Raw genomic sequence first — 25,011 nt, 5'->3', positions numbered from 1 at the left:
CAGGAGCTCAGCAACTGGAACAGCACAGGAGAAGCACAACAGGAAACAGGAGTTCAGCAACTGGAACAGCACAGGAGAAGCACAACAGGAAACAGGAGCTCAGCTTTCTGTGTTAGTGAAACTTTTCTCAGCTTCTGCTGTTCAATTCCACCCTATCAGTAATTCAGAAGTGAGAAATACCAAGAAACACAGGGATTGGGGAACGTGGAACAGGGAACGTGGTAATTGGGGAATATGGTAATTGGGGACCATAGTGACGGTGAACATGGTAATTGGGGAACACAGTGATGGGGAATATGGTGACAGAGAACACAGTGATGGAGAGCATAGTAATTGGGGAACACAGTATTTAGGGAACACTGTAACTGGGGAACATGGTGACAGGGAACACAGTTACGGGGAGCATGGTAATTGAGGAGCACGGTAATTGGGGAGCATAGCAATTGGGGAGCATGGTGATGGGGAACACGGTGAAGGGGAACACGGTGAAGGGGAACACGGTGAAGGGGAACATGGTGATGGGGAACACGGTGAAGGGGAACATGGGTAAGGGGAACACGGTGAGGGGGAACAGAGTGACTGTGAACACAGTAATTGGGGAACACAGTAATTGGGGAACATGGTAATGGGGAACACGATGACGGGGAACACAGTGATGGGGAGCATGGTAATTAGGGAGCATGGTAATTAGGGAACAGAGTGACGGTGAACATGGTGACGGGGAACATGGTACTTGGGGAACATGGTAATTGGGGAAAACAGTGACAGGGAACACAGTAATTGTGGAAAATAGTGATTGGGAACACAGTAATTAGGGAATACCATGATTAATATAATGAAGTAATTATTTAAAACACATTAAGAATGGCAGGACAGGTGATGTGTCAAGGCTGCAGCAGTGGGAGCTCCTGGATAACATTGTGATCCAGGGTAAACACGTCTACATTAAGGGTTTGCAGCTCGAGGAACTTCAGCTCAGAGTCACTGGGCTGGAGGCTGAGCTGCAGACACTGCGACACATCAGGGAGGGGGAAAGTTACCTGGATGCTTTATACCAGGGGGCAGTAACACCACTTAGGATTGGGTCTTCTGATTTGGATAGGATGGTGTTGACTGTGAGTGAGGCAGGTAAGGGGACCCAGAGGGCAGGAGTGCAGGAGAGTGAGCCTCTGCAATTGTCCAATAGGTTTGGGGTTCTCTCAGCTTGTTTGGATGAGAGTGGGGGCTGCAGGGTGGATAAGCAAACTGACTATGACACCGTGGGACAGGAAGCCATCCGAGTGGGGAGAGCAAACAGGAATGTAGTGGTAGGAGGGGATAGTATAGTGAGGGAGATTAACACTTTTCTCTGTAGCAAAGAGCGAGAGTCCAGATGGATGTGTTGCCTGCCTGGTGCCAGGGTTCGGGACATCTGCTCAGGGCTGGAGAGGAACTTGCTGTTGGAGGGAGGATGCAGTTGTCGTGGCCCATGTAGGTACCAAAAATGTAGGTAGAACCAGGAAAGAGGTTCTTTGTTTTTTTATTCAGGCCAGCATTTATTGTCCATCCCTAATTGCCCTTGTTCGGAGAGCATTTAAGAGCCAACCACATTGCTGTGGGTCTGGAGTCACTTATAAGGATGACAGATTTCCTTCCCTAAGAGCAATCAACAATGGTTTTATGATCATCATCAGAATTTTAATTCCAGATTTTTAATGAATTCAAATTTCACCATCTGCAGTGATAGGATACCGGGTCCCCGGAACATTACCCTGGGTCTCCGAAATACTAGCCTAGCAACAATACCATTACACCACCACCTCACCAATGAGCAGGAGGCACTAGTCACTCAATTGAAAAGCAGAACCTCAAAGTTGATAATCTCTGGATTATTACCTGAGCCGGACGCAAATTGGCAAAGGATACATAAAATTAGAGAGATGAATATGTGGTTGAAAGACCTGGTCTGGGAGAAGCGGGTTCCAGTTCATGGGGCACTGGCACCAGTACTCGGGAAAGGGGGATCTGTACTGTTGGGATGGTTTACATACATGAAGAAATATTGGGTGCTTGTGATAAAGGGACGGCAGTAATCACGGGTGATTTTAATCTACATATAAACTGTAAAAATCAGATTGGCAGTAGTAGCCTGGATGAGGAGTTCATAGAATACTTTCGAGATAGTTTCTTAGAGCAGCACATTCTGAAACCAACCAGAGACCAGATTATATTAAACTTGTATTGTGTAATGTGACAGGGTTAATTGGGGAGGTGATGGCATAGTGGTATTATCACTGGGCTAGTATTCTAGAGACCCAGGGTCATGCTCTGGGGACCTGGGTTCAAATCCCACCACAGCAAATGGTGAAATTTAAATTCAATAAAAATCTGGAATTAAAAGTCTGATGATGACAACTAAACCATTGCTGATTGTCATTAAAAACTCATCTGCCATCCTTACCTGGTGACTCCAGACCCACAGCAATGTTATTGACTCTTAAATGCCCTGTGATGCCCATTATGGATGGGCAATAAATGCTGGCCTAGCTACTCCCACATTCCATACAATCAGAGTAAAGCCACCACTTGGTGGCAGTGACCACAATATGATTGAATTTTACATTCAGTAAAATGTGGGCTAGTGAATAGATAGATCAATAGAGACATTTAAGGGGATATTTCAGAATACCTAGAGAAGTTGAGGAAAGCATCAAACTTAAGGAAAAAACATAAACTGCGCAAAGATGGGTGGCAGGACAGATGGTTGGTCAGAATATAAAGAATGGCAGAGAATGACTTAAAGGTTAATCAGGAGAAAGAAATTAGCACACGAGAGGAAGCTAACTAGAAATGTAAAAATGGATGGCAAGAGTTTCTACAAGTATTTAAAGAGGGAACGAGTAAGTAAGGTGAGTGTTGGTCCTCTAGAGAGTGAGGAGGGGGAGTTAATAGTAGATAATAAGGAAATGGTGGATGAAATAAACAAATATTTTGCTTTTGTCTTCGCTATAGATTATACATTCCAGTAATAGCTATAAATCAGGAGGTGGAAGGGAGGGAGGACTTGGTATAATTACCATCACTAGGGAACCAGTACTGAGCAAACTGATGGAGCTGTGGGCTGACAAGTCTCCGGGTCCTGATGGACTACATCTTAGGGCCTTAAAAGAGGTGGTAAACGAGATAGTAAATGCGTTAATTTTCCAAAATTCCCTAGATTCTGGAAAGGTTCCATCAGACTGGAAAGTAGCAAATATAACCCCTCTATTCAAGAAAAGAGGGAGGCAGAAAACAGGAAACTATAGGCCAGTTAGCTTGACGTTTATTGTGGAGAAGGTGTTGATCAATAGAGGGGCTGTAGTTGGGCACTTAGAAAAATAAAAGGTCATTGGGAAGAGTCAGCATGGTTTTGTGAAAGGGAAATCATGTTTAACCAACTTATTAGAGTCCTTTGAAGGAGTAACATGCGCAGTGGAGCAAGGGGAGCCTGTAGACGTGCTGTACTTGGATTTCCAGAAAGCATTTGATAAGGTGCCAGATCAAAGATTATTGCGGAAAATAAAAGCGCATGGTGTAGGGGATAGGAGATTGACTGGCTGGCAGAAAAAGAAAGTATGTATAAATGGGTCGTTGACTGAGTGGCAAGATGTGACTGGTGGAGACACACAGAGGTCTGAGATCGAGCATGAACTTTTAACAATTTACATCAATTATTTAGATGAGGGGAGCAAAGGTGACAGGAAACACGGTGCCTGGGGAACACGGTGACGGTGAACATGGTGACGGTGAACACGGTGACTGGGGAACACGGTGACGGTGAACACGGTGACTGGGGAACACGGTGACTGGGGAACACGGTGACGGGGAACATGGTGACTGGGGAACACGGTGACGATGAACACGGTGACTGGGGAACACGGTGACGGTGAACACGGTGAGTGGGGAACACGGTGACTGGGGAACATGGTGACGGTGAACACGGTGACTGGGGAACGCGGTGACGGTGAACATGGTGACTGGGGAAAACGGAGACTGGGGAACACGGTGACTGGGGAAAACGGTGACGGTGAACACGGTGACGGTGAACATGGTGACTGGGGAACACAGTGACGGTGAACATGCTGACTGGGGAACGCGGTGACGGTGAACATGGTGACTGGGGAAAATGGTGACTGGGGAACACGGTGACTGGGGAAAACGGTGACGGTGAACACGGTGACGGTCAACACGGTGACTGGGGAACGCGGTGACTGGGGAACACGGTGACTGGGGAACACGGTGACGGTGAACACGGTGACTGGGGAACATGGTGACGGTGAACACGGTGACTGGGGAACACAGTGACTGGGGAACACGGTGACGGGAACATGGTGACTGGGGAACACGGTGACTGGGGAATGCAGTGACGGGGAACACGGTGACGGGGAACATGGTGACGGTGAACACGGTGACAGGGAACACGGTGACAGGGGAACGCGGTGACGGTGAACACGGTGACTGGGGAACACGGTGACGGTGAACACGGTGACTGGGGAACGCGGTGACGGTGAACACGGTGACTGGGGAACACGGTGATGGTGAACACGGTGATGGTGAACACGGTGACTGGGGAACGCAGTGACGATGAACATGGTGACTGGGGAACACGGTGACGGTGAACACGGTGACTGGGGAACACGGTGACAGTGAACACGGTGACGGTGAACAGGGTGACTGGGGAACACGGTGACTGGGGATCATGGTGACTGGGGAACACGGTGATGGTGAACACGGTGACTGGTGAACACGGTGATGGTGAACACGGTGACTGGTGAACACGGTGATGGTGAACACGGTGACTGGTGAACATGGTGACTGGGGAACACGGTGACTGGGGAACACGGTGACGGTGAACACGGTGACAGTGAACACGGTAACGGGGAACGCGGTGACTGGGGAACATGGTGACTGGGGAATACGATGATGTGGAACACGGTGACTGAGGAACACGGTGACGGTGAACACGGTGACGGTGAACACGGTGACTGTGGAACGCGGTGACGGTGAACATGGTGACTGGGGAACACGGTGATGGTGAACACAGTGACTGGGGAACACTTTGACGGTGAACACGGTGACTGGGGAACACGGTGACTGGGGAACACGGTGACGGTAAACACAGTGACGGTGAACAGGGTGACTGGGGAACACGGTGACTAGGGAACACGGTGACGGTGAACACGGTGACGGTGAACACGGTGACTGAGGAACATGGTGACTGGGGAACACGGTGACGGTGAACACGGTGACAGTGAACACGGTGACGGGGAACGCGGTGACTGGGGAACACGGTGACTGGGGAACACGGTGATGTGGAACACGGTGACTGGGGAACATGGTTATGGGGAACACGGTGACAGTGAACACGGTGACTGGGGATCACGGTGACGGGGAACACGGTGATGGGTACATGGTGACTGGGGAACACGGTGACATGGAACAAGGAGACATGGAACAAGATAACAGGGAACACGGTGATGGGAACACGGTGACGGGAACACGGTGACGGGGAACACGGTGACGGGGAGCACCGTGATGGGGAACACGGTGACTGGGGAACACGGTGACTGGGGAACACGGTGATGGTGAACACGGTGACTGGGGAACATGGTGACGGTGAACACGGTGACGGGGAACACGGTGACGGAGAACACGGTGTCGGGAACACGGTGACGGGGAACACGGTGACGGGGAACATAGTGACTGGGGAACACGGTGACTGGGAACATGGTGACGGGGAACACGGTGACTGTGGAACACGGTGACTGAGCAACGCGGTGTTTGGGGAACACGGTGACGGGGAACACGGTGACGGGGAACATAGTGACTGGGGAACACGGTGACTGGGAACATGGTGACGGGGAACACGGTGACTGTGGAACACGGTGACTGAGCAACGCGGTGTTTGGGGAACACGGTGACGGGGAACACGGTGATGGGGAACACGGTGATGGGGAACACGGTGATGGGGAACACGGTGAAGGGGAACATGGTGACAGGGAACACGGTAATCGGGGAAAACAGTGATGGGAACACGGTGACGGGGAACACGGTGATGTGGAACACGGTATCAGGGAACATGTAATTGGGGAACACATTGACAGGTGACTGTGAACATGATGACGGGGAACATGGAGGCGGAGAATACGGTGATGATGTTGAACATCTCCAACAAGAGAGAATCCAACCATCGCCCCTTGACATTCAATGGCATTACCATCACTGAATCCCCCACTATCAACACCCTGGGGGTTACCATTGACCAGAAACTGAACTGGACTAGCTATATAAATACTGTGGCTACACGAGCAGGTCAGAGGCTAGGAATCCTATGGTGAGTAACTCACCTCCTGACACCTCAAAGCCTGTCCACCATCTACAAGACACAAGTCAGGAGTGTGATGGAATACTCTCCACTTGCCTGGATGAGTGCAGCTCCCACAACACTCAAGAAGCTTGACATCATCCAGGAAAAAGCAGCCCACTTGATTGGCACCACATCCACAAACATTCACTCCCTCCACCACCGACGCACAGTAGCAGCAGTGTATACCATCTACAAGATGCACTGCAGAAACTCACCAAGGCTCCTTTGACAGCACCTTCCAAACCCACGACCACTACCATCTAGAAGGACAAGGGCAGCAGATAGATGGGAACACCACCACCTGGAAGTTCCTCTCCAAGTCACTCACTATCCTGACTTGGAAATATATCGCCGTTCCTTCACTGTCGCTGGGTCAAAATCCTGGAACTCCCTCCGTAACAGCACATTGGGTGTACCTACACCACATGGACTACAGCAGTTCAAGAAGGCAGCTCACCACCACCTTCTCAAGGGCAACTAGGGATGGGCAACAAATGCTCAGCGAAGCCCACATCCCGTGAATGAAATTTTTAAAAATTTGATAAGGTGCCATCAAAGATTATTACAGAAAATAAAAGCTCATGGTGTAGTGAGGTAACACAATAGCATGGATAGAAGATTGGCTGGCTGGCAGAGAGCAGTGAGTATGCATGAATGGGCCTTTTACTGATTGGCAGTTGTGCGAGTAGCGTCCCACAGGGATCTGTACAGGGGCCTCAACTTATTACGATTTACATCAATGACCTAGATGAGGGGAGTGAAGACATGGTAGCTAAATTTACATTGGTAGGTAGGAAAGTATGTTGTGAAGAGGACACGAGGAGGTTGTAGATGGAAATATACAGGTTGAGTGAGTGGGCAAAGATCTGGCAAATGGAGTTTAATGTGGGAAAGTGTGAAGTTGTTCACTTTGGCAGGAAGAACAAAAAAGCAGAGTATTACTTAAATGGACAACGGCTGCAGAATTCTGAGGTGCAGAGGGATCTAGATGTTCTAGTATATGAGTCACAAAAAGTTAGTATGTGGGTACAGCAAGTAATTAAGGAGGCTAATGGAATGCTATCCTTTATTATGAGAAGAATTGAACATAAATGTAAGGATGTTATTCTTCAGTTATACAGGGCATTGGTGAGACCACATCTCGAATACTGTGTGCAGTTTTGGTCTCCTTATTTAAGGAAGGGTGTAAATGTGTTGGAGACGGTTCGAAGGAGGTTTACTAGATTGATACCTGGAATGAGTGTCTTATGAAGAAAGGTTGGACAGACTGGGCTTGTTTCCACTGGAGATTAGAAGAGTGAAGGGTGATTTGATTGAAACCTTTAAGACTCTGATGGGTCTTGACAGGGTGAATGTCGAAAGGATGTTTCCTCTTGTGGGTGAGTCCAGAACTAGGGGGCACTGTTTTAAAATTAGGGGTCACCCTTTTGGGACAGAGATCTTTTCTCTCAGAGGGTTGTGTGACTTTGGAACTCTCTGCCTCAGAGGGTGGTGGAGGTGGGGTTACTGAATATTTTTAAGGCGGAGGTAGATAGATTAGGCAAGGGAATCAAAAGTTATTGGGGTTAGATGGGAATGTGGAAATTGAAACACATAATCATCCATGATCTTATTGAATGGCAGAACAGGCTGGAGGGGCCGAATGGTCTACTCTTGTTCCTATTTCTTATGTTCTTATTCTGCCAAGTGAGTCCAAAGTCTCCGACTCTAAGTTGAGTTTTGGGGGTCCTGGAGAGCAGGGGAATTGTCCACCGGAAGCCCAAACTTCCCAGGCAATTCCTGCAGGGTTCTTGTATTGGAACTTGTGAGTGTATCTCCTGGTTAAACCTGGGGTATGGCCATCTGGAAATTGGAAGCTCTGGGTCATTGTATCATTGTGGATTGTTTCCTCCCTGCAGTTAGCTCCCCAAGCAAGGATTCAGAGGGGCCTTTAAATCCACAGAATCGACACAATTTACTGAGTTCAAATATTCAGTATTATGTTTATGGGGTAAATTTGGTCAGTAAAGAGTTCCAAAAAGAGATCGGGCCTACATTGGACAGGGCCAGTTACCTTTTCATAAGCTAGAAACTTGATGCCAGTCTCTGGGGCTACTTTTGTCACATTTATTCCATTGCCCCTCCAGAGTGAGAGGTAGCCACCTTCTTCCACCATCGCCTTCCAACTGCCCACCAAATTCAGATGTTGTTTTGCAGCATACACCTGGGGGAAAGAGGGAGAGGATTTTTTACATCCACACCCATTATGCTTTTTATTTACAGAATCACAGAATCACACAGTGCAGAAGAGGCCCTTCGGCCCATCGAGTCTGCACCGACATGTGAGAAATACCTGACCTACCTACCTAATCCCATTTACCAGCACTTGGCCCATAGCCTTGAATGTTATGACGTGCCAAGTGCTCATCCAGGTACTTTTTAAAGGATGTGAGGCAACCCGCCTCCACCACCCTCCCCAGGCAGTGCATTCCAGACTGTCACCACCCTCTGGGTAAAAAAGTTTTTCCTCACATCCCCCCTAAACCTCCTGCCCCTCACCATGAACTTATGCCCCCTTGTGACTGACCCATTAATGAAGGGGAACAGCTACTCCCTATCCACCCTGTCCATGCCCCTCATAATCTTGTACACCTCCATCAGGTCGCCCCTCAGTCTTCTCTGCTCCAACGAAAACAACCCAAGTCTATCCAACCTCTCTTCATAACTTAAATGTTTCATCCCAGGCAACATCCTGGTGAATCTCCTCTGCACCCCCTCCAGTGCAATCACATCCTTCCTATAATGTGGCAACCAGAACTGTACACAGTACTCCAGCTGTGGCCTCACCAAGGTTCTATACAACTCCAACATGACCTCCCTACTTTTGTAATCTATGCCTCGATTGATAAAGGGAAATGTCCCATATGCCTTTTTCACCACTCCACTAACATGCCCCTCCGCCTTCAGAGATCTATGGACACACATGCCAAGGTCCCTTTGTTCCTCAGAACTTCCTAGTGTCATGCCGTTCATTGAATACTTCCCTGTCAAATTATTCCTTCCAAAGTGTATCACCTCACTCTTTTCAGAGTGAAATTCCATCTGCCACTTATCTGCCCATTTGACCACCCAGTCTATACCTTCCTGTAGCCCAAGACACTCAACCTCACTGTTAACCACTCAGCCAATCTTTGTGTCATCCGCAAACTTACTAATCCTACCCCCCACATAGTCATCTATGTCGTTTATATAAATAATGAATTATAGGGGACCCAGCACAGATCCCTGTGGTACGCCACTGGACACTGGCTTCCAGTCACTAAAGCATCCTTCTGTCATCACCCTCTGTCTCCTACAACTAAGCCAATTTTGAACCCACCTTATCAAATTACCCTGTATCCCATGTGCATTTGCCTTCTTTATAAGTCTCCCATGTGGGACCTTGTTAAAGGCTTTGCTGAAATCCATATAAACTACATCAACTGCACTACCCACATCTATACACCTGGTCACCTCCTCACAAAATTCAATCAAATTTGTTAGGCATGACCTCCCTCTGACAAAGCCATGCTGACTATTGCTGATCAATCCTTGCCTCTCCAACTGGAGATAGATTCTCTCCTTCAGAATTTTCTCCAATAGTTTCCCTACCATTGATGTGAGACTCACTGGCCTGTAGTTCCCTGGCTTATCTCTACAACCCTTCTTAAATAGCGGAACCACATTAGCTGTTCTCCAGTCCTCTGGCACCTCCCCCGTGGCCAGAGAGGAATTAAAAATTTGGGTCAGAGCCCCTGCAATCTCCTCCCTTGCCTCCCTCAGCAGTCTGGGACACAAATCATCCAGACCTGGAGATTTGTCCACTTTTAAGCCTGCCAACACCTCCAATACTTTGTCACTTCCTATATCAATTTGCTGAAGAACCTCACAGTCTCTCTCCCCGAGGTTGATACCTTCATCCTCATTCTCCTGGGTGAAGATGGATGTGAAGTATTCATTCAACACTCTAGCGATGTCCTCTGGCTCCCCCCCATAGATTGCCCCCTTGGTCCCTAATGGGCCCTACTCTTTCCCTGGTTATCCTCTTCCCATTGATATACTTATAGAATATCTTGGGGTTTTCTCTACTTTTACCAGCCAGAACTTTCTCATATCCCTTCTTTGCTCTCCTAATTGCGTTCTTAAGCTCCACCCTGCACTGTCTGTACTCCACTAATGCCTCCGCTGATTTGCTTCCCTTGTACCTGCTAAAAGCCTCTCTTTTCCTTCTCATTGTATCCTGAATATCTCTGGTCATCCATGGTTCTCTGGGCTTGTTACTCCTTCGTATCACCCTAGAGGGAATGTGTTGAGCCTGTGCCCTCCCCATTTGCTTTTTGTACTGTGGTGCTCTCATGCAGTGTTGTAATGCAGTGTTATAAAGTGTAAGAAATAGCTATTTTTAAAATTGTATAGAAGGCCCATGGAATTAGATGGCGCAGCATTGAATTCTCTCTCTGTCGCTGAAAAAAATATAAACAATTTTAAGAAGTCAGGGAGAAAAACAAGGTAGAGATAAAACTCACAAAGATTGTGCTCCCCACATCAAGGTCACTCGACTTTACAAAGATCCCTGAACCGATAACAGAAAGCATCCTGGAACCCTGCGGACCCCAGTGACCTCAGACCAGAGGGGCCGGACTGTGGAGCAGGTTACCACCCGGACACCTTGGCTACCTGTTCTGTATCTATAGGTCAGAAGGGTTTGAATAAACACTGGGTAAGCTACCAGCTCCCAGAAATGAAGCATATTAATGAGTGCTCGTCAGGGGGCAACTCTCATCAGCATGGATAGAGGATTAGCTAATTAATAAGAAACAGAGTCAGCAAACTGTAACCTGTACAGTGTCACAGTGATCAGTGCTGGGACCTCAGGAGGGCAGAGCAGTGGCAAATGGAATTCAACCCGGAAAAGTGTGAGGTAATGCGCTTGGGGAGGGCTAACAAGGCAAGGGATTACACTATTTATGGTGGGACCTTGGTGTGCATATTCCACAGGTCCCTGAAGTTGGCGGGACAGGTAGATAAGGTAGTTAAGGAGGCATATGGGATACTTGCCTTAAATAGCCGAAGCATAGAATATAAGAGCAGGGAGGTTATGCTGGAACTGTATAAAATGTTGGTTAGGCCACAACTGGAATACTGCATGCTGTTCTGGTCACCACATAAAACAGCACCTCATCTTCCGACTAGGCACTTTACAGCCTTCCGGACTGAATATTGAGTTCAACAATTTTAGATCGTGAACTCTCTCCTCCATCCCCACCCCCTTTCCGATCCCCCTTTTTTCCAATAATTTATATAGATTTTTCTTTTCCCACCTATTTCCATTATTTTTAAATGTATTTCCATCCATTGTTTTATCTCTACCTTTTAGCCTATTTCGATCCCTTCCCCCCACTCCACCCCCACTAGGGCTATCTGTACCTTTATTATCACTTTCCTTAGATAATATCACCACCTTCAACACCTCTCTGTCCTTTTATCTATGACATCTCTTGGTTATCTCCACCTATCACTGGCCCTCTATCCAGCTCTACCTGTCGCCCCCCCCCTTAAACCAGCTTATATTTCACCTCTTTTCTATTTTCCCTTAGTTTTGATGAAGAGTCATACGGACTCAAAACATTAACTGTGTTCCTCTCCGCAGATGCTGTCAGACCTGCTGAGTTTTTCCAGGTATTTTTGTTTTTGTATGGGAAGGATGTGATTGCACTGGAGAGGGTGCAGAGGAGATTCACCAGGATGCTGCCTGGGCTGGAGGGTCTGAGCTAAAAGGAAAAATTGGATAGGCTGGGGTTGTTAGTAGAGGGGTCAATAGCCAGGGGGGCATAGATTTAAGGTGTAGAAGGCTAAGAGGGGAGTTGAGGAGAAATTTTTTCACCCAGAGGGTGGTGGGAGTCTGGAACTCACTGCCTGAAAGGGTGGTTGAGTCAGAAACTCTCATAACATTTAAGAAGTATTTAGATATTCACTTGCATTGCCATAACCTCCAGGGCTATGGGCCAAACACTGGAAAATGGGAATAGTGTAGTCAGATCTTTGTTGACTGGCATGGATACGATGGACTGAATGGCCTTCCTCTGTGCTGTAAACATCTATGGGTCTAATTACGGTCTATATTAATGACTTAGATGAAGGGGCCAACTGTATTGTCGCCAAATTTGCTGATCATACAAACATAGGTGGGAAGGCAAACCATGAGCAGGATACAAAGAGTCTGCAAATGGATGTAGGCAGGTTAAGTGAGTGGGAAAAACTTGACAGTTGGAATGTAATGTGGGAAACGGTGAGGTTGTCCACTTTGACAGGGAGAATAGAAACACAGAATATCTTTTTAAAAGAGAGAGACTGCAGAATGCTGCAGTACAAAGGAGTTTGGCTGTCCTTGTACATTAGCAAGACAGCATGCAGGGACAGCGTTAAGTGGAAAGGCAAATGCAACGCTGGGCTTTATTGCCAGGGGGATGGAGTATAAAATTAGGGAAGTCTTGCCACAACTGTATGGGGCATTGCTGAGACTGCACCCGGAGTACTGTGTACAGCTTTGGTCTCCTTACTTAAGGAAGGATATACTTGCATTGGAAGCAGTTCAAAGGTTAGCTCTGCTGATTCCTGGAATGAAGGTTGTCTAATGAGGAAAGGTTGAGCAGGTTGGGCCTATACTCATTGGAATGTAGAAGAAGGCGAGGTGATCTTATTGCAACATATAAACTTTTGAGGGGGCTTGACAGGGTAGATAGCTGAAAGGATGTTCCCTCTCATGGGGGAATCTAGAACTAGGGGACACAGTTTAAAAATAAGGGGTCTCTGATTTAAGAAAGAGGTGAGGAGGAATTTCTTCTCTCAGAGGGTTGTTAGTAGTCTTTGCAATTCTCTTCTCCAGAGAGCAGTGGAGTTGAATATATACAAGCTGGAGTTAGACAGATTTTTGAAATACAAGGGAGTCAAGGGTCATGGGGGACAGGGAGGTGGAATTAAGCCCACAAGCAGATCAGGATGTAACCGGATGGTGCAGAAGGTTTGATGGGCTGAATGGGCTATTCCCGCTCCTGTTTCTGATGAGTCTTCTGATTCTCTGAGTCCTAGAAAGTTGTTGGTATTGGGTTGTGCTGTCCATTTATTTGTAAGGTGGAAGGGAGTTGGGATCACAGCTAGCTAATTAGCATTTTTACCTAGATGCTGGCTAATGGGTTTGCTGTGGTGTAAAGAGCAAAGGGAACAATTTTGAGATCAGGTTACAGTCATTGCTAAAAGTTAAATAGGGAATCTCTTCACTGTAGTTCAAAGTATAAGTTGTCTACGAAAAGAAAACAGTGTTTCATCATAGTGTATTTTTTTTTAGTAATTTGTTATAGTAAATTTTCAAAACCTGAATTCTTGTTGGGATATTTGTTCAGCTAATAACTGGAAATTTGAATCTCTTTTTTTAAGTGATCAGTCTCTACAGAGATCGTAGCAAGACACTCGAGCATCAGTTATACTGAGGGAAGCCTGTGGTAAACAGTACTAATGATTGTTCTGATGATGGATCATCAGCCTGAAACATTAACTGTTTCTCCCTTCACAGACGCAGCCTGAACTGCTGGGTGTTTCCAACATCTGCAAAATTTTCATTTTGTAACTTCTCATGGTCTCCAGATACTCCTGCTTTCTACTGCACAAAATTAAAGAACCATAAACTGGCTAAAGCATAGAAGGAGGCCATTCTGGCCATTATGCCTGTGCTAGCTCTTGTCAAGAGCAAATCATCTAGTACCAGTCCCCCCAATCTTTTTCCCATAGCCCTGCAAAATTGTTCTCTTCGGACAATGATCTAATTCTCCGTGAACGCCTCGATTGAATCTGCCTCCACCACACTTTCAGGCAGTGCATTCCAGATCCTAACCACCCACTGCCTAAAATAGATTTTCCTCATGTCATCATTTCTTTCTTTACCAGTCACCTTAAATCTGTGCCCTCTACTTCTTGATCCTTCCACCAATGGGAACAGTTTTTCCCTATCTACTCTGTCCAGACCCCTCATGATTTTGAACACCTCTATCAAATCTCCTCTCAACCTTCTCCAAGGAAAACAGTCCCAACTTCTCCAATCTATCTACTTAGCTGAAGTTCCTCATCCCAGGAACCATTCTCATGAATATATTCTGCACCCTCTCCAATGCCTTCACATCCTTCCTAAAGTGCAGCACCCAGAACTGAACACAATACTTCAGCTGAGGCCGAACCTGTTTTTGATGTTCTATGTCTATGTTCTTTTGAAGTTTAACATTACCCTTCTCAAAATTCACAATACTTCCAAGTTTTGTGTCATCCGCAGTTCTTGAAATTGTGCCCCGTACACCATAGCCTAGTCATTATTATAGTTTCTAAAAGCTTCCCTATCACCAAGGTTAAACTGACTGGGCTGTAGTTGCTGGGCTTATCCTTATACCTTTTTTTGAACAAGAGTATAACATTTGCAATTCTCTATTTCTTTGGAACCACACCTGTATCTAAGGAGGATTGAAAAATTATGGCCAGTGCCTCTGCAATTTCCACCCTCACATGCATGTCATCTGGTCTTGAGGATTTATCAACTTTAAGTACAGTCAGCCTTTCTAACACCCCCTCCTTATCAATTTTTATCCCATCAAGTGCCTCAACTACCTCATCTTTCACCATGACCTGGGTAGCACCTTTCTTTGGAAAGGATAGATGCCAAGTACGCAGCCTAATGGGAACATTTTCTCCCTATCTACTCTGTCCAGACCCCTCATGATTTTCACCACCTCTGTCAAATCTCCTCTCAGCCTTCTCTTCTCTAAGGAGAACAGCCCCAACTTCTCTAATCCATTCCATTCCCTCATCCTGGAACCATTCCCATAAATCTTTTCTGCATTCTCTCTAAAGTCTTCACATCCTTCCTAAAGTGAGGTTCCCAGAATTGGAAACAAAACACCAGGTGAGGCTGAATCAGAATTTAATGTGGTCAAGCTGTTTGTAAGCCCCCGCTCCCCAGAGTATGTAACCCCCTCTCCCCAGAGTATGAAACCCCCTCTCCCCAGAGTATGTAACCCCCCTCTCCCCAGAGTATGTAACCCCCCCTCTCCCCAGAGTATGTAACCCTCTCTCCCCAGAGTATGTAACCCCCTCTCCCCAGAGTATGAAACCCCCCCTCTCCCCAGAGTATGTAACCCCCTCTCCCCAGAGTATGTAACCCCCTCTCCCCAGAGTATGTAACCCCCTCTCCCCAGAATATGTAACCCCCTCTCCCCAGAGTATGTAACCCCCCTCTCCCCAGAGTATGTAACCCCCTCTCCCCAGAGTATGTAACCCCCCCTCTCCCCAGAGTATGTAACCCCCCCTCTCCCCAGAGTATGTAACCCCCCCTCTCCCCAGAGTATGTAACCCCCTCTCCCCAGAGTATGTAACCCCCTCTCCCCAGAGTATGTAACCCCCTCTCCCCAGAGTATGTAACCCCCTCTCCCCAGAGTATGTAACCCCCCCTCTCCCCAGAGTATGTAACCCCCTCTCCCCAAAGTATGTAACCCCCTCTCCCCAGAGTATGTAACCCCCTCTCCCCAGAGTATGTAACCCCCTCTCCCCAGAGTATGTAACCCCCTCTCCCCAGAGTATGTAACCCCCTCTCCCCAGAGTATGTAACCCCCCCTCTCCCCAGAGTATGTAACCCCCCCTCTCCCCAGAGTATGTAACCCCCCCTCTCCCCAGAGTATGTAACCCCCTCTCCCCAGAGTATGTAACCCCCTCTCCCCAGAGTATGTAACCCCCCCTCTCCCCAGAGTATGTAACCCCCCCTCTCCCCAGAGTATGTAACCCCCTCTCCCCAGAGTATGTAACCCCCTCTCCCCAGAGTATGTAACCCCCCCTCTCCCCAGAGTATGTAACCCCCTCTCCCCAGAGTATGTAACCCCCTCTCCCCAGAGTATGTAACCCCCTCTCCCCAGAGTATGTAACCCCCTCTCCCCAGAGTATGTAACCCCCCTCTCCCCAGAGTATGTAACCCCCTCTCCCCAGAGTATGTAACCCCCTCTCCCCAGAGTATGTAACCCCCCTCTCCCCAGAGTATGTAACCCCCTCTCCCCAGAGTATGTAACCCCCTCTCCCCAGAGTATGTAACCCCCTCTCCCCAGAGTATGTAACCCCCTCTCCCCAAAGTATGTAACCCCCTCTCCCCAAAGTATGTAACCCCCTCTCCCCAGAGTATGTAACCCCCTCTCCCCAGAGTATGTAACCCCCTCTCCCCAGAGTATGTAACCCCCTCTCCCCAGAGTATGTAACCCCCCCTCTCCCCAGAGTATGTAACCCCCTCTCCCCAGAGTATGTAACCCCCCCTCTCCCCAGAGTATGTAACCCCCTCTCCCCAGAGTATGTAACCCCCCCTCTCCCCAGAGTATGTAACCCCCGCTCCCCAGAGTATGTAACCCCCTCTCCCCAGAGTATGTAACCCCCCTCTCCCCAGAGTATGTAACCCCCTCTCCCCAGAGTATGTAACCCCCTCTCCCCAGAGTATGTAACCCCCTCTCCCCAGAGTATGTAACCCCCTCTCCCCAGAGTATGTAACCCCCCCTCTCCCCAGAGTATGTAACCCCCTCTCCCCAGAGTATGTAACCCCCCTCTCCCCAGAGTATGTAACCCCCTCTCCCCAGAGTATGTAACCCCCTCTCCCCAGAGTATGTAACCCCCTCTCCCCAGAGTATGTAACCCCCTCTCCCCAGAGTATGTAACCCCCCCTCTCCCCAGAGTATGTAACCCCCTCTCCCCAGAGTATGTAACCCCCTCTCCCCAGAGTATGTAACCCCCTCTCCCCAAAGTATGTAACCCCCTCTCCCCAGAGTATGTAACCCCCCCTCTCCCCAGAGTATGTAACCCCCTCTCCCCAGAGTATGTAACCCCCTCTCCCCAGAGTATGTAACCCCCTCTCCCCAAAGTATGTAACCCCCCTCTGCCCAAACCATTCTCTCTCTCTCTAATCCTGCTCCCCCCTGACCCTCTCTGAAAGGCTTCTTTCTGTGGTTTTCTTGCCCCCAGAGTTGTGAGATGTTGGGAGGAGGTTTAAAGAGCTCCGGGAGAGCTGTCACATGTTGGGAGAGGCAGAGCTTTTGGCTCTCTCGATTCTCCCATCTCACAGCACTGTCACCTTCAGAGCTGCTGCCTGTGTTGTTTAAGGGACAGCGGGAGCCCACCTAGACCCTCAGGAACACACGGCCTGAGGGGGTGGCAGAGGCAGGAATTCTCACAACATTTAAGAAGTGTTTAGATGAGCACTTGAAACTCCATAGCATACAGGGCTAGGGGCCAAGTGCTGGAAAGCGGGATTAGGATAGATAGGTGCTTGATGGCTGACACTGACATGATGGGTCAAAGGGCCTGTTTCTGTGCTGTATAACTTTACCACTCTAAGCAGTGGCTTCAACCTGATAGCTATTCCCCAGCCAGGATCATGGTGTTGCTGTTAATGAATTGCTTTCTACCTGTCCTTCCACCACAGATCAGGTAGTGGCAGTCCATGCCCAAGAATTGATTGCGAGGCTGGAAAGACAAGTTTCTGTGGAGGAGCTGGTCAAATGTCTGTGCTCTCCAAACCACACAATCCTGGGCAACTCTTGAGTCCAAAGAATGGACTAGCCTGATAACCTCTAAGTACAGAAAAGGGACACTGAAGAGCAGTGAAGGGTTGTGAGGTTCAGGTCACCACAAATCCAAGAGTAAACAGGAAACCTGCAAAAATATAAAATAAAACAGAAAATGATGGAAGAACTCAGCAGGCCTGGCAGAATCTGGGAAGAGAGAAACAGAGTTAACCTTTCAAGTCTGTATGGCTCTTCTTCAGAGAGGGAGTCAGTGGTATGTATAGTGCTATTGTTGCTGGAATAGAGACCCAAGGGACATGGATTTCAATCCCACCCCGGCAGCTGGTGAAATTTGAATTCAGTTAATAAATCTGCAATATAAAGCTAATCTCAGTAACAGTGACCATGACAACTATCATAAATTGCCCTAAAACCCCATCTGGTTCACTAATGTCCTTTAGGGAAGGAAATCTGCTGTCCTTACCTGGTCTGGCCTACATGTGACTCCAGACCTACAACAATGTAGTTGACTCTTAATTGCTTCCTGAAAGGATTTTTCAAGGGCAATTAGGGATGGGCAACAAATGCTGGCCTTGCCAGTGATGCTCATGTCCCATCAAAGAATCATTTTTTAAAAATGCTGCCTGACCTGCTGAGATTTTCCAGCATTTTCTGTTTTATTTAAGATCTCCAGCAAATACAGTAAATACTGTACAAAAACAGAATTACCTGCAAAAACTCAGCAGGTCTGGCAGCATCGGTGGAGAAGAAAAGAGTCGACTTTTCGAGTCCTCACGACCCTTCAACAGAACTGACTCATCCGCAGTAGTTTTTTGTTTTTATCACAGTAAATACTGTGCCTATGAGAGTAGGGCAGAGGTTGGGAATCCTGCAGCGAGTAACTCACCTCCTTACCCCCCAAAGTCCACCATCTACAAGGCACAAGTCAGGAGTGTGATGAAATACTCCCCACTTGCCTGGATGAGTGCAGCTCCAATAACACTTGAGAAGCTCGACACCATCCCAGACAAAGCAGCTGCTTGATTGGCACCACATCCACAAACATTCACTTCCTCCACCACCGACGCACAGTAGCAGCAGTGTGTACCATCTACAAGATGCACTGCAGGAACTCACCAAGGCTCCTTAGACAGCACCTTCCAAACCCACAACCATCTAGAAGGACAAGGGCAGCAGATAGATGGGAACACCACCTCCTGGAGGTTCCCCTCCAAGCCAGACATCATCCTGACTTGGAAATATATCACCGTTCCTTCACCGTTGCTGGGTCAAAATCCTGGAACTCCCTCCCTAACAGCACTGTGGGTGTGCCTACACCACTTGGACTGCAGCGGTTCAAGAAGGCAGCTCACCGCCACCTTCTCAAGGGCAACTAGGAATGGGCAATAAATGCTGGCCCAGCCAGCGACCTCCATATCTTGGGAACGAACATAAAAAAGAATCTGGTCATGGCTAACCAGAAACATTGAGGAAGGTAGAATTCAGAACAGTTTATAAACAGGAAGTATATAAATATTAAGGGATCCAGGGAAAGGTGCGAGCAATGGGATTGAGAGCTGTGAGGGAGACAGCACTAGATCAAGGTGTAAATAGATTCTTTCTGTATGGAAACAATACTTTGATGAAGGAACTGAGGGCATCCTGGCTAAGTTTGCAGATGATACAAAGATAGGTGGAGGGACAGGTAGTATTGAGGAGGTGGGGAGGCTGCAGAAGGATTTGGACAGGTTAGGAGAATGGGCAAAGAAGTGGCAGATGGAATACAACGTGGGGAAGTGTGAGGTCATGCACTTTGGTAGGAGGAATAGAGGCATGGACTATTTTCTAAATGGGGAGAGAATTCAGAAACTTGGAGTGCAAAGGGACTTGGGAGTCCTCGTCCAGGATTCTCTTAAGGTTAATTTGCAGGTTGAGTCGGTAGTTAGGAAGGCAAATGCAATGTTGGCATTTATTTCGAGAGGACTAGAATATAAAAGCAGGGATGTGCTGCTGAGGCTTTATAAGGCTCTGGTCAGACCACATTTAGAATATTGTGAGCAATTTTGGGCCCCGTATCTCAGGAAGGATGTGCTGGCCCTGGAGAGGGTCCAGAGGAGGTTCACGAGAATGATCCCAGGAATGAAAGGCTTAACATATGAGGAATGTTTGAGGACTCTGGGTCTATACTCGATGGAGTTTAGAAGGATGAGGGGGGATCTGATTGAAACTTACAGAATACTGAAAGGCCTGGATAGAGTGGACGTGGGGAAGATGTTTCCATTAATAGGAGAGACTAGGACCCGAGGGCACAGCCTCAGAGTAAAGGGAAGACCTTTTAGAACAGAGATGAGGAGAAACTTCTTTAGCCAGAGAGTGGTGAATCTATGGAATTCATTGCCACAGAAGGCTGTGGAGGCCAGGTCATTGAGTGTATTTAAGAGAGAGATAGATAGGTTCTTGATTGGTAAGGGATCAAAGGTTATGGGGAGAAGGCAGGAGAATGGGGTTGATTGAATGATTGAATGATTGAATGGCGGAGCAGACTTGATGGGCCGAATGGCCTAATTTCTGCTCCTATGTCTTATGGTCTTACGGTCTTATTGATTCACTTGGAGGAATTGCAAGTTCTGAAAGGTTTTGAGACAGTAAAGAATGAGCCATTGTTGCCGCTGGCGACTGAATCATTAACACGGGAATAACACAATTAGAGCATTAGCAGTGGGAAAGTGAATGGAGAAGTTTGAAGAAATGTTTTCAGGCAGAGGATTATTAGAATGGGAATGTTTTAGCACAGGTTGCTACTGAGGGAGGATTGATAACATCAGTCTTAAGGGAGTCGATGTGCTTGTAAAGGAATAACATCAAAGCATCTGGGAAAACGCTGGTGGGTAGGGTGATGATAGATAGTCCAGTTCAGAGCTTTGCTGACTGGGCTACATGGCTTCTGTAGAATCATTTCTGTGAGTCACTTTATCACGGGCATTGGAGTGGAATTTGATTTTGCCCTGCAGGTGGGTTTACAGGCGGGGGAGACTGGAAAATGCATCGAATGGCCTTCCCGATGGCTTTCTGCCTGCCCCGGCCTGACTGCAATTTTTCAGGGGGACAGGTGAGGCCTGGGCTCACCACCCCGCCCTTACCCCAATTGAAGCCCTTAAGTAGCCAATCCTTAAGTGGCCAATGAATGGGCTGTTTCCCACCCAGCCTCAATTTGCAGACTGGTGGGAGGAGCTTAGGGACAGGGGTGAGCCCAGATATTGACCCTGCTCAGCCCTCGGGTGGGAAAGGGGAGGCACCTCCATCAATGACTTCACAACATCACACCCTCCCCCCTCCCCCACAAGGTCTGGGCCCTGTGGGTGCTCCCTCCCCACCAGCCTCTCCACCAAACACACCCACCCCCTCTACCCACACCCTGGGCCTCACCTCCCCTCCCTGGAGACCTCCACACTTACCTGGTCCTGGACTCCTGGGACTTGCAGTCACAATCCTGTACTACAGCTTCTGGTGCTGTTGGGACTAGAGTTCTCTAAGGTGGGACATTCTCCTGACTGAGGGGCAAAAGTCCCATCTCCAGTCAATTAACACTCCTTGGAGCATTAATACTGCTGGGCAGCCGGTATTGGCAGTGATGCGTTGGGCACTAACTCCTCAGGTGGTGTGAAGGGAAACCCTGCCATTCTAAAAACCCTGGCCTAAGTTCCTGGTTCCCACCATTTTTCATGTTTTACCTGGATGTAGATTTTGAGTCTGTCAAGGGGGGCAGTCGAGGTACGGGACACTGCTCCAGCTATCCCTCCTGCTAGCAACTGCTTCCACCAGGTTGGAGCATATGGGTTACCAGTTATAGAATCAGGGATAAGGAACCCTCCAAATGACCCAGAGCTGTAGTAGTGAAACTGTAAACATAAAAGATGAAGGTTAGAGAAATGTCGTTGTATCCTCCAAACTTGTTTCTTTATTCGCACTCCATTGATAACCCATCCTCTGGAGACCAGTATTGATGTTTAAGATCAATGTTCATATTGATGAACATCAGGAGGGGATGGACACCAGTAGAAGAGTCTCTCCGACAATGATTACCTCTTACTGACAGCTAGTAAGCCCCTCCATTTCTACATCACATTTAAAATTGCGTCTCAGTGCTTCTATCAGAGCCACATAATTAGGTCAAAGGGCAATTTTCTCAGTCTTCAGAACAGACACCAGCTGGAACGGTTACTGTGATATTTTATTCAGTTGCAGCCTGCACTCCCCCATCCCAGTCCCTACTACCCTAACCTTCCAATGTTACAGCAAATGGAACAGTTCAAATTCTTTCCCCTACACCCCACCCTCCTCCACTACACCTCCACACTCTCCCCATACCCCCATTCTGCCACTACACCCTCCACTCTCCCTTACACCCTCCACTCCCCCGAGAGAGCCCTCAAACTTCCCTCATACCCTCACTCTCCCAGGGATCAGTGCAGTTACATACATTTGTGGATGAAGGGACCAATGGTACGGTTACTAAATTTGCTGATGACATAAAGGTAGGTAGGAAAGTAAGTTGTGAAGAGGGCCTAAGGAGGTTACAAAGGATATAGATCGGTTAAGTGAGTGGGCAAAGATCTGGCAAATGGAGTATAAAGTAGGAAAATGTGAAATTGTCCATTTTGGCAGGAAGAATAAAAAAGAAGCTTATTATCTAAATGGTGAGAGATTGCAGAGCTCTGAGATGCAGAGGGATCTGGGTGTCCTAGTGCATGAATCACAAAAGGTTAATATGCAGGTACAGCAAGTAATTAGGAAAGCTAATAGAATGTTATCATTTATTGTGAGAGGAATTGAATACAAAAGTAGGGAGGTTATGCTTCAGTTGTACAGGGCACTGGTGAGACCATATCTGGAGTACTGTGTACAGTATTGGTCTCCTTATTTAAGGAAAGATGTAAATTCATTAGAAGCATTTCAGAGAAGGCTTACTAGACTAAAACCTGGAATGAGAGGTTTGGCTGGACAGGTGAGGCTTGTATCCACTGGAGTTTAGAAGAGTAAGAGGCGACTTGATTGAAACATATAAGATCCTGAGGGGACTTAATTGTGTGAATGTGGAAAGGGTCTTGCCTCTTGTGGGAGAATCTAGAACTCAGGGTCACTATTTCAAAACAAGGGGAAGCCCATTCGGGATCGAGATGTGGGAAGATTTTTCTCTCAGAGGGTCGTGAGCCTTTGGCATTCTCTTCCTCAAAAAATGGTTGAGACAGAGTCCTCAGATGCCTTTAAGGCAGAGCAAGGGGGTGAAAGATTATCAAGGGTAGGAACTCTGTACCCCAGAGGCTGTGGAAGCTAAATCATTGAGCATGTTTAAAACAGAAATCGATAGATTTCTGGAGTTGAATGACATCAAGGGATGTGGAGGTCGTGTGGGAAAGTGGCATTGAGGTAGATGATCAGCTGTGATCTCATTGAAGGGCTGAGCAGGCTCAATGGGCTGAATGGCCTACTACCCTTTTTATATTCATTCATGGGTGGCGGGCATTTCTGGCATTTATTTCCCATCCCTAATTACCCTTATTCAGAGGGCATTTCTAAGGGTCTGGAGTCACATGTAGGCCAGACCAGATAAGGACAGCAGATTTCCTTCTCAGAAAAGACATCAGTTAATCAGATGGGCTTTTACAACAATGGGTAATGGTTTCATGGTCATCATCAGACTTTTAATTCCAGATTTTTATTGGATTCAAATTTCACCACCTGCATTGGTGGGATTGGAACCCGGGTCTCCGGTGCATTACTCTGGGATTCTGGAATACTAGTCCAGTGACAATACCATTATGCAACTACTCCTATTCTTGTTTTCCTATGTTCCCACTCCTCTTACTTATGTGATTATAGAAGACTTTTGGGTTGTCTTTTCAGTTAGCTGCCAGTCTCTTCTCATTCTCTCTCTTTGCCTCTCTGATTTCCTTTCTCACTTCCCCTGTGAATTTTCTATATTCAGCCTGGTTCTCGCTTGTATTATCAACCTGACATCTGTGATATACACCCTTTTTCTGCTTCATCTGACTCTCTCTCATTATCTAAGTAGCTCTGAATTTTTTTGTTATTCATTCACGGGATGTGGGCGTCGCTGGTTGGGCCAGCATTTTTATTTTCCATCCCTAGTTGCCTTTGAGAAGATGGTGGTGAGCTGCCTTCTTGAACTGCTGCAGTCCATGTGGTATAGGTACACCCACAGTGCTGTTAGGAAGGGAGTTCCAGGATTTTGACCCAGCAACAGTGAAGAACTGCAACATATTTCCGAGACAGGATGATGTGTGGCTTGGAGGGGAACTTCCAGGTGCTGGTGTTCCCATCGATTTGCTGCCCTTGTCCTTCTAGATGGTTGTGGGTTTGGAAGGTGCTGTCTAAGGAGCCTTGGTGAATTCCTGCAGTGCATCTTATAGATGGTACACACTGATGCTACTGTGTGTCGGTGGTGGGAGGTGTGAATGTTTGTGGATGTGGTGCCAATCAAGCGGGCTGCTTTGTCCTGGATAGTGTCGAGCTTCTTGAGTGTTGTGCACTTATCCAGGCAAGTGGAGAGTATTTCATCACACTCCTGACTTGTGCCTTTTAGATGGTGGACAGGCTTTGGGGAGTCAGGAAGTGAGTTACTCGTCGCACGATTCCCAGCCTCTGACCTGCTCTTGTAGCCACAGTATTTATATGGTTAGTCCAGTTCAGTTTCTGGTCAATGGTAACCCCCAGGATGTTGATAGTGGGGGATTCAGTGATGGTAATGCCATTGAACATCAAGGGGTGATGGTTGGATTCTCTCTTGTTGGAGATGGTCATTGCCTGACACTTTTGTGACGTGACTGTTACTTGCCACTTGTCAGCCCAAGCCTGGATATTGTTCAGGTCTTGCTGCATTTGGACATGGACTGCTTCAGTATCTGAGGAGTCATGAATGGTGCAGAACATTGTGCAATCATCAGCGAACATCCCCATTTCTGACCTTATGATGGAAGGAAAATCACTGATAGAGCAGCTGAAGATGATTGGACT

At 47.5% G+C, this 25,011-nt stretch overlaps 1 protein-coding gene across 1 annotated transcript in view; it reads right to left on the bottom strand.

Moving 5' to 3' along the window:
• LOC144668165 (mitochondrial adenyl nucleotide antiporter SLC25A24-like) overlaps positions 1-25,011 on the bottom strand; it is a 75,255-nt gene that overhangs the window by 43,758 nt on the left and 6,486 nt on the right. The window contains exons 2-3 of the mRNA XM_078529917.1: positions 21,708-21,875; positions 8,439-8,588 (exon numbers count right to left, since the gene is read on the bottom strand). Of these exons, the coding sequence (XP_078386043.1) occupies positions 8,439-8,588; positions 21,708-21,875 (318 nt within the window). The remainder of the gene's footprint in view (positions 1-8,438; positions 8,589-21,707; positions 21,876-25,011) is intronic.

This window comes from Cetorhinus maximus, chromosome 26, assembly GCF_964194155.1.
Source record: "Cetorhinus maximus chromosome 26, sCetMax3.hap1.1, whole genome shotgun sequence".
NCBI classification, from domain to species: Eukaryota; Metazoa; Chordata; class Chondrichthyes; order Lamniformes; family Cetorhinidae; genus Cetorhinus; species Cetorhinus maximus.
The sequence above is the reverse complement of the archived record's forward strand: the minus strand, read 5'-3'. Positions and strand labels throughout refer to the sequence as shown.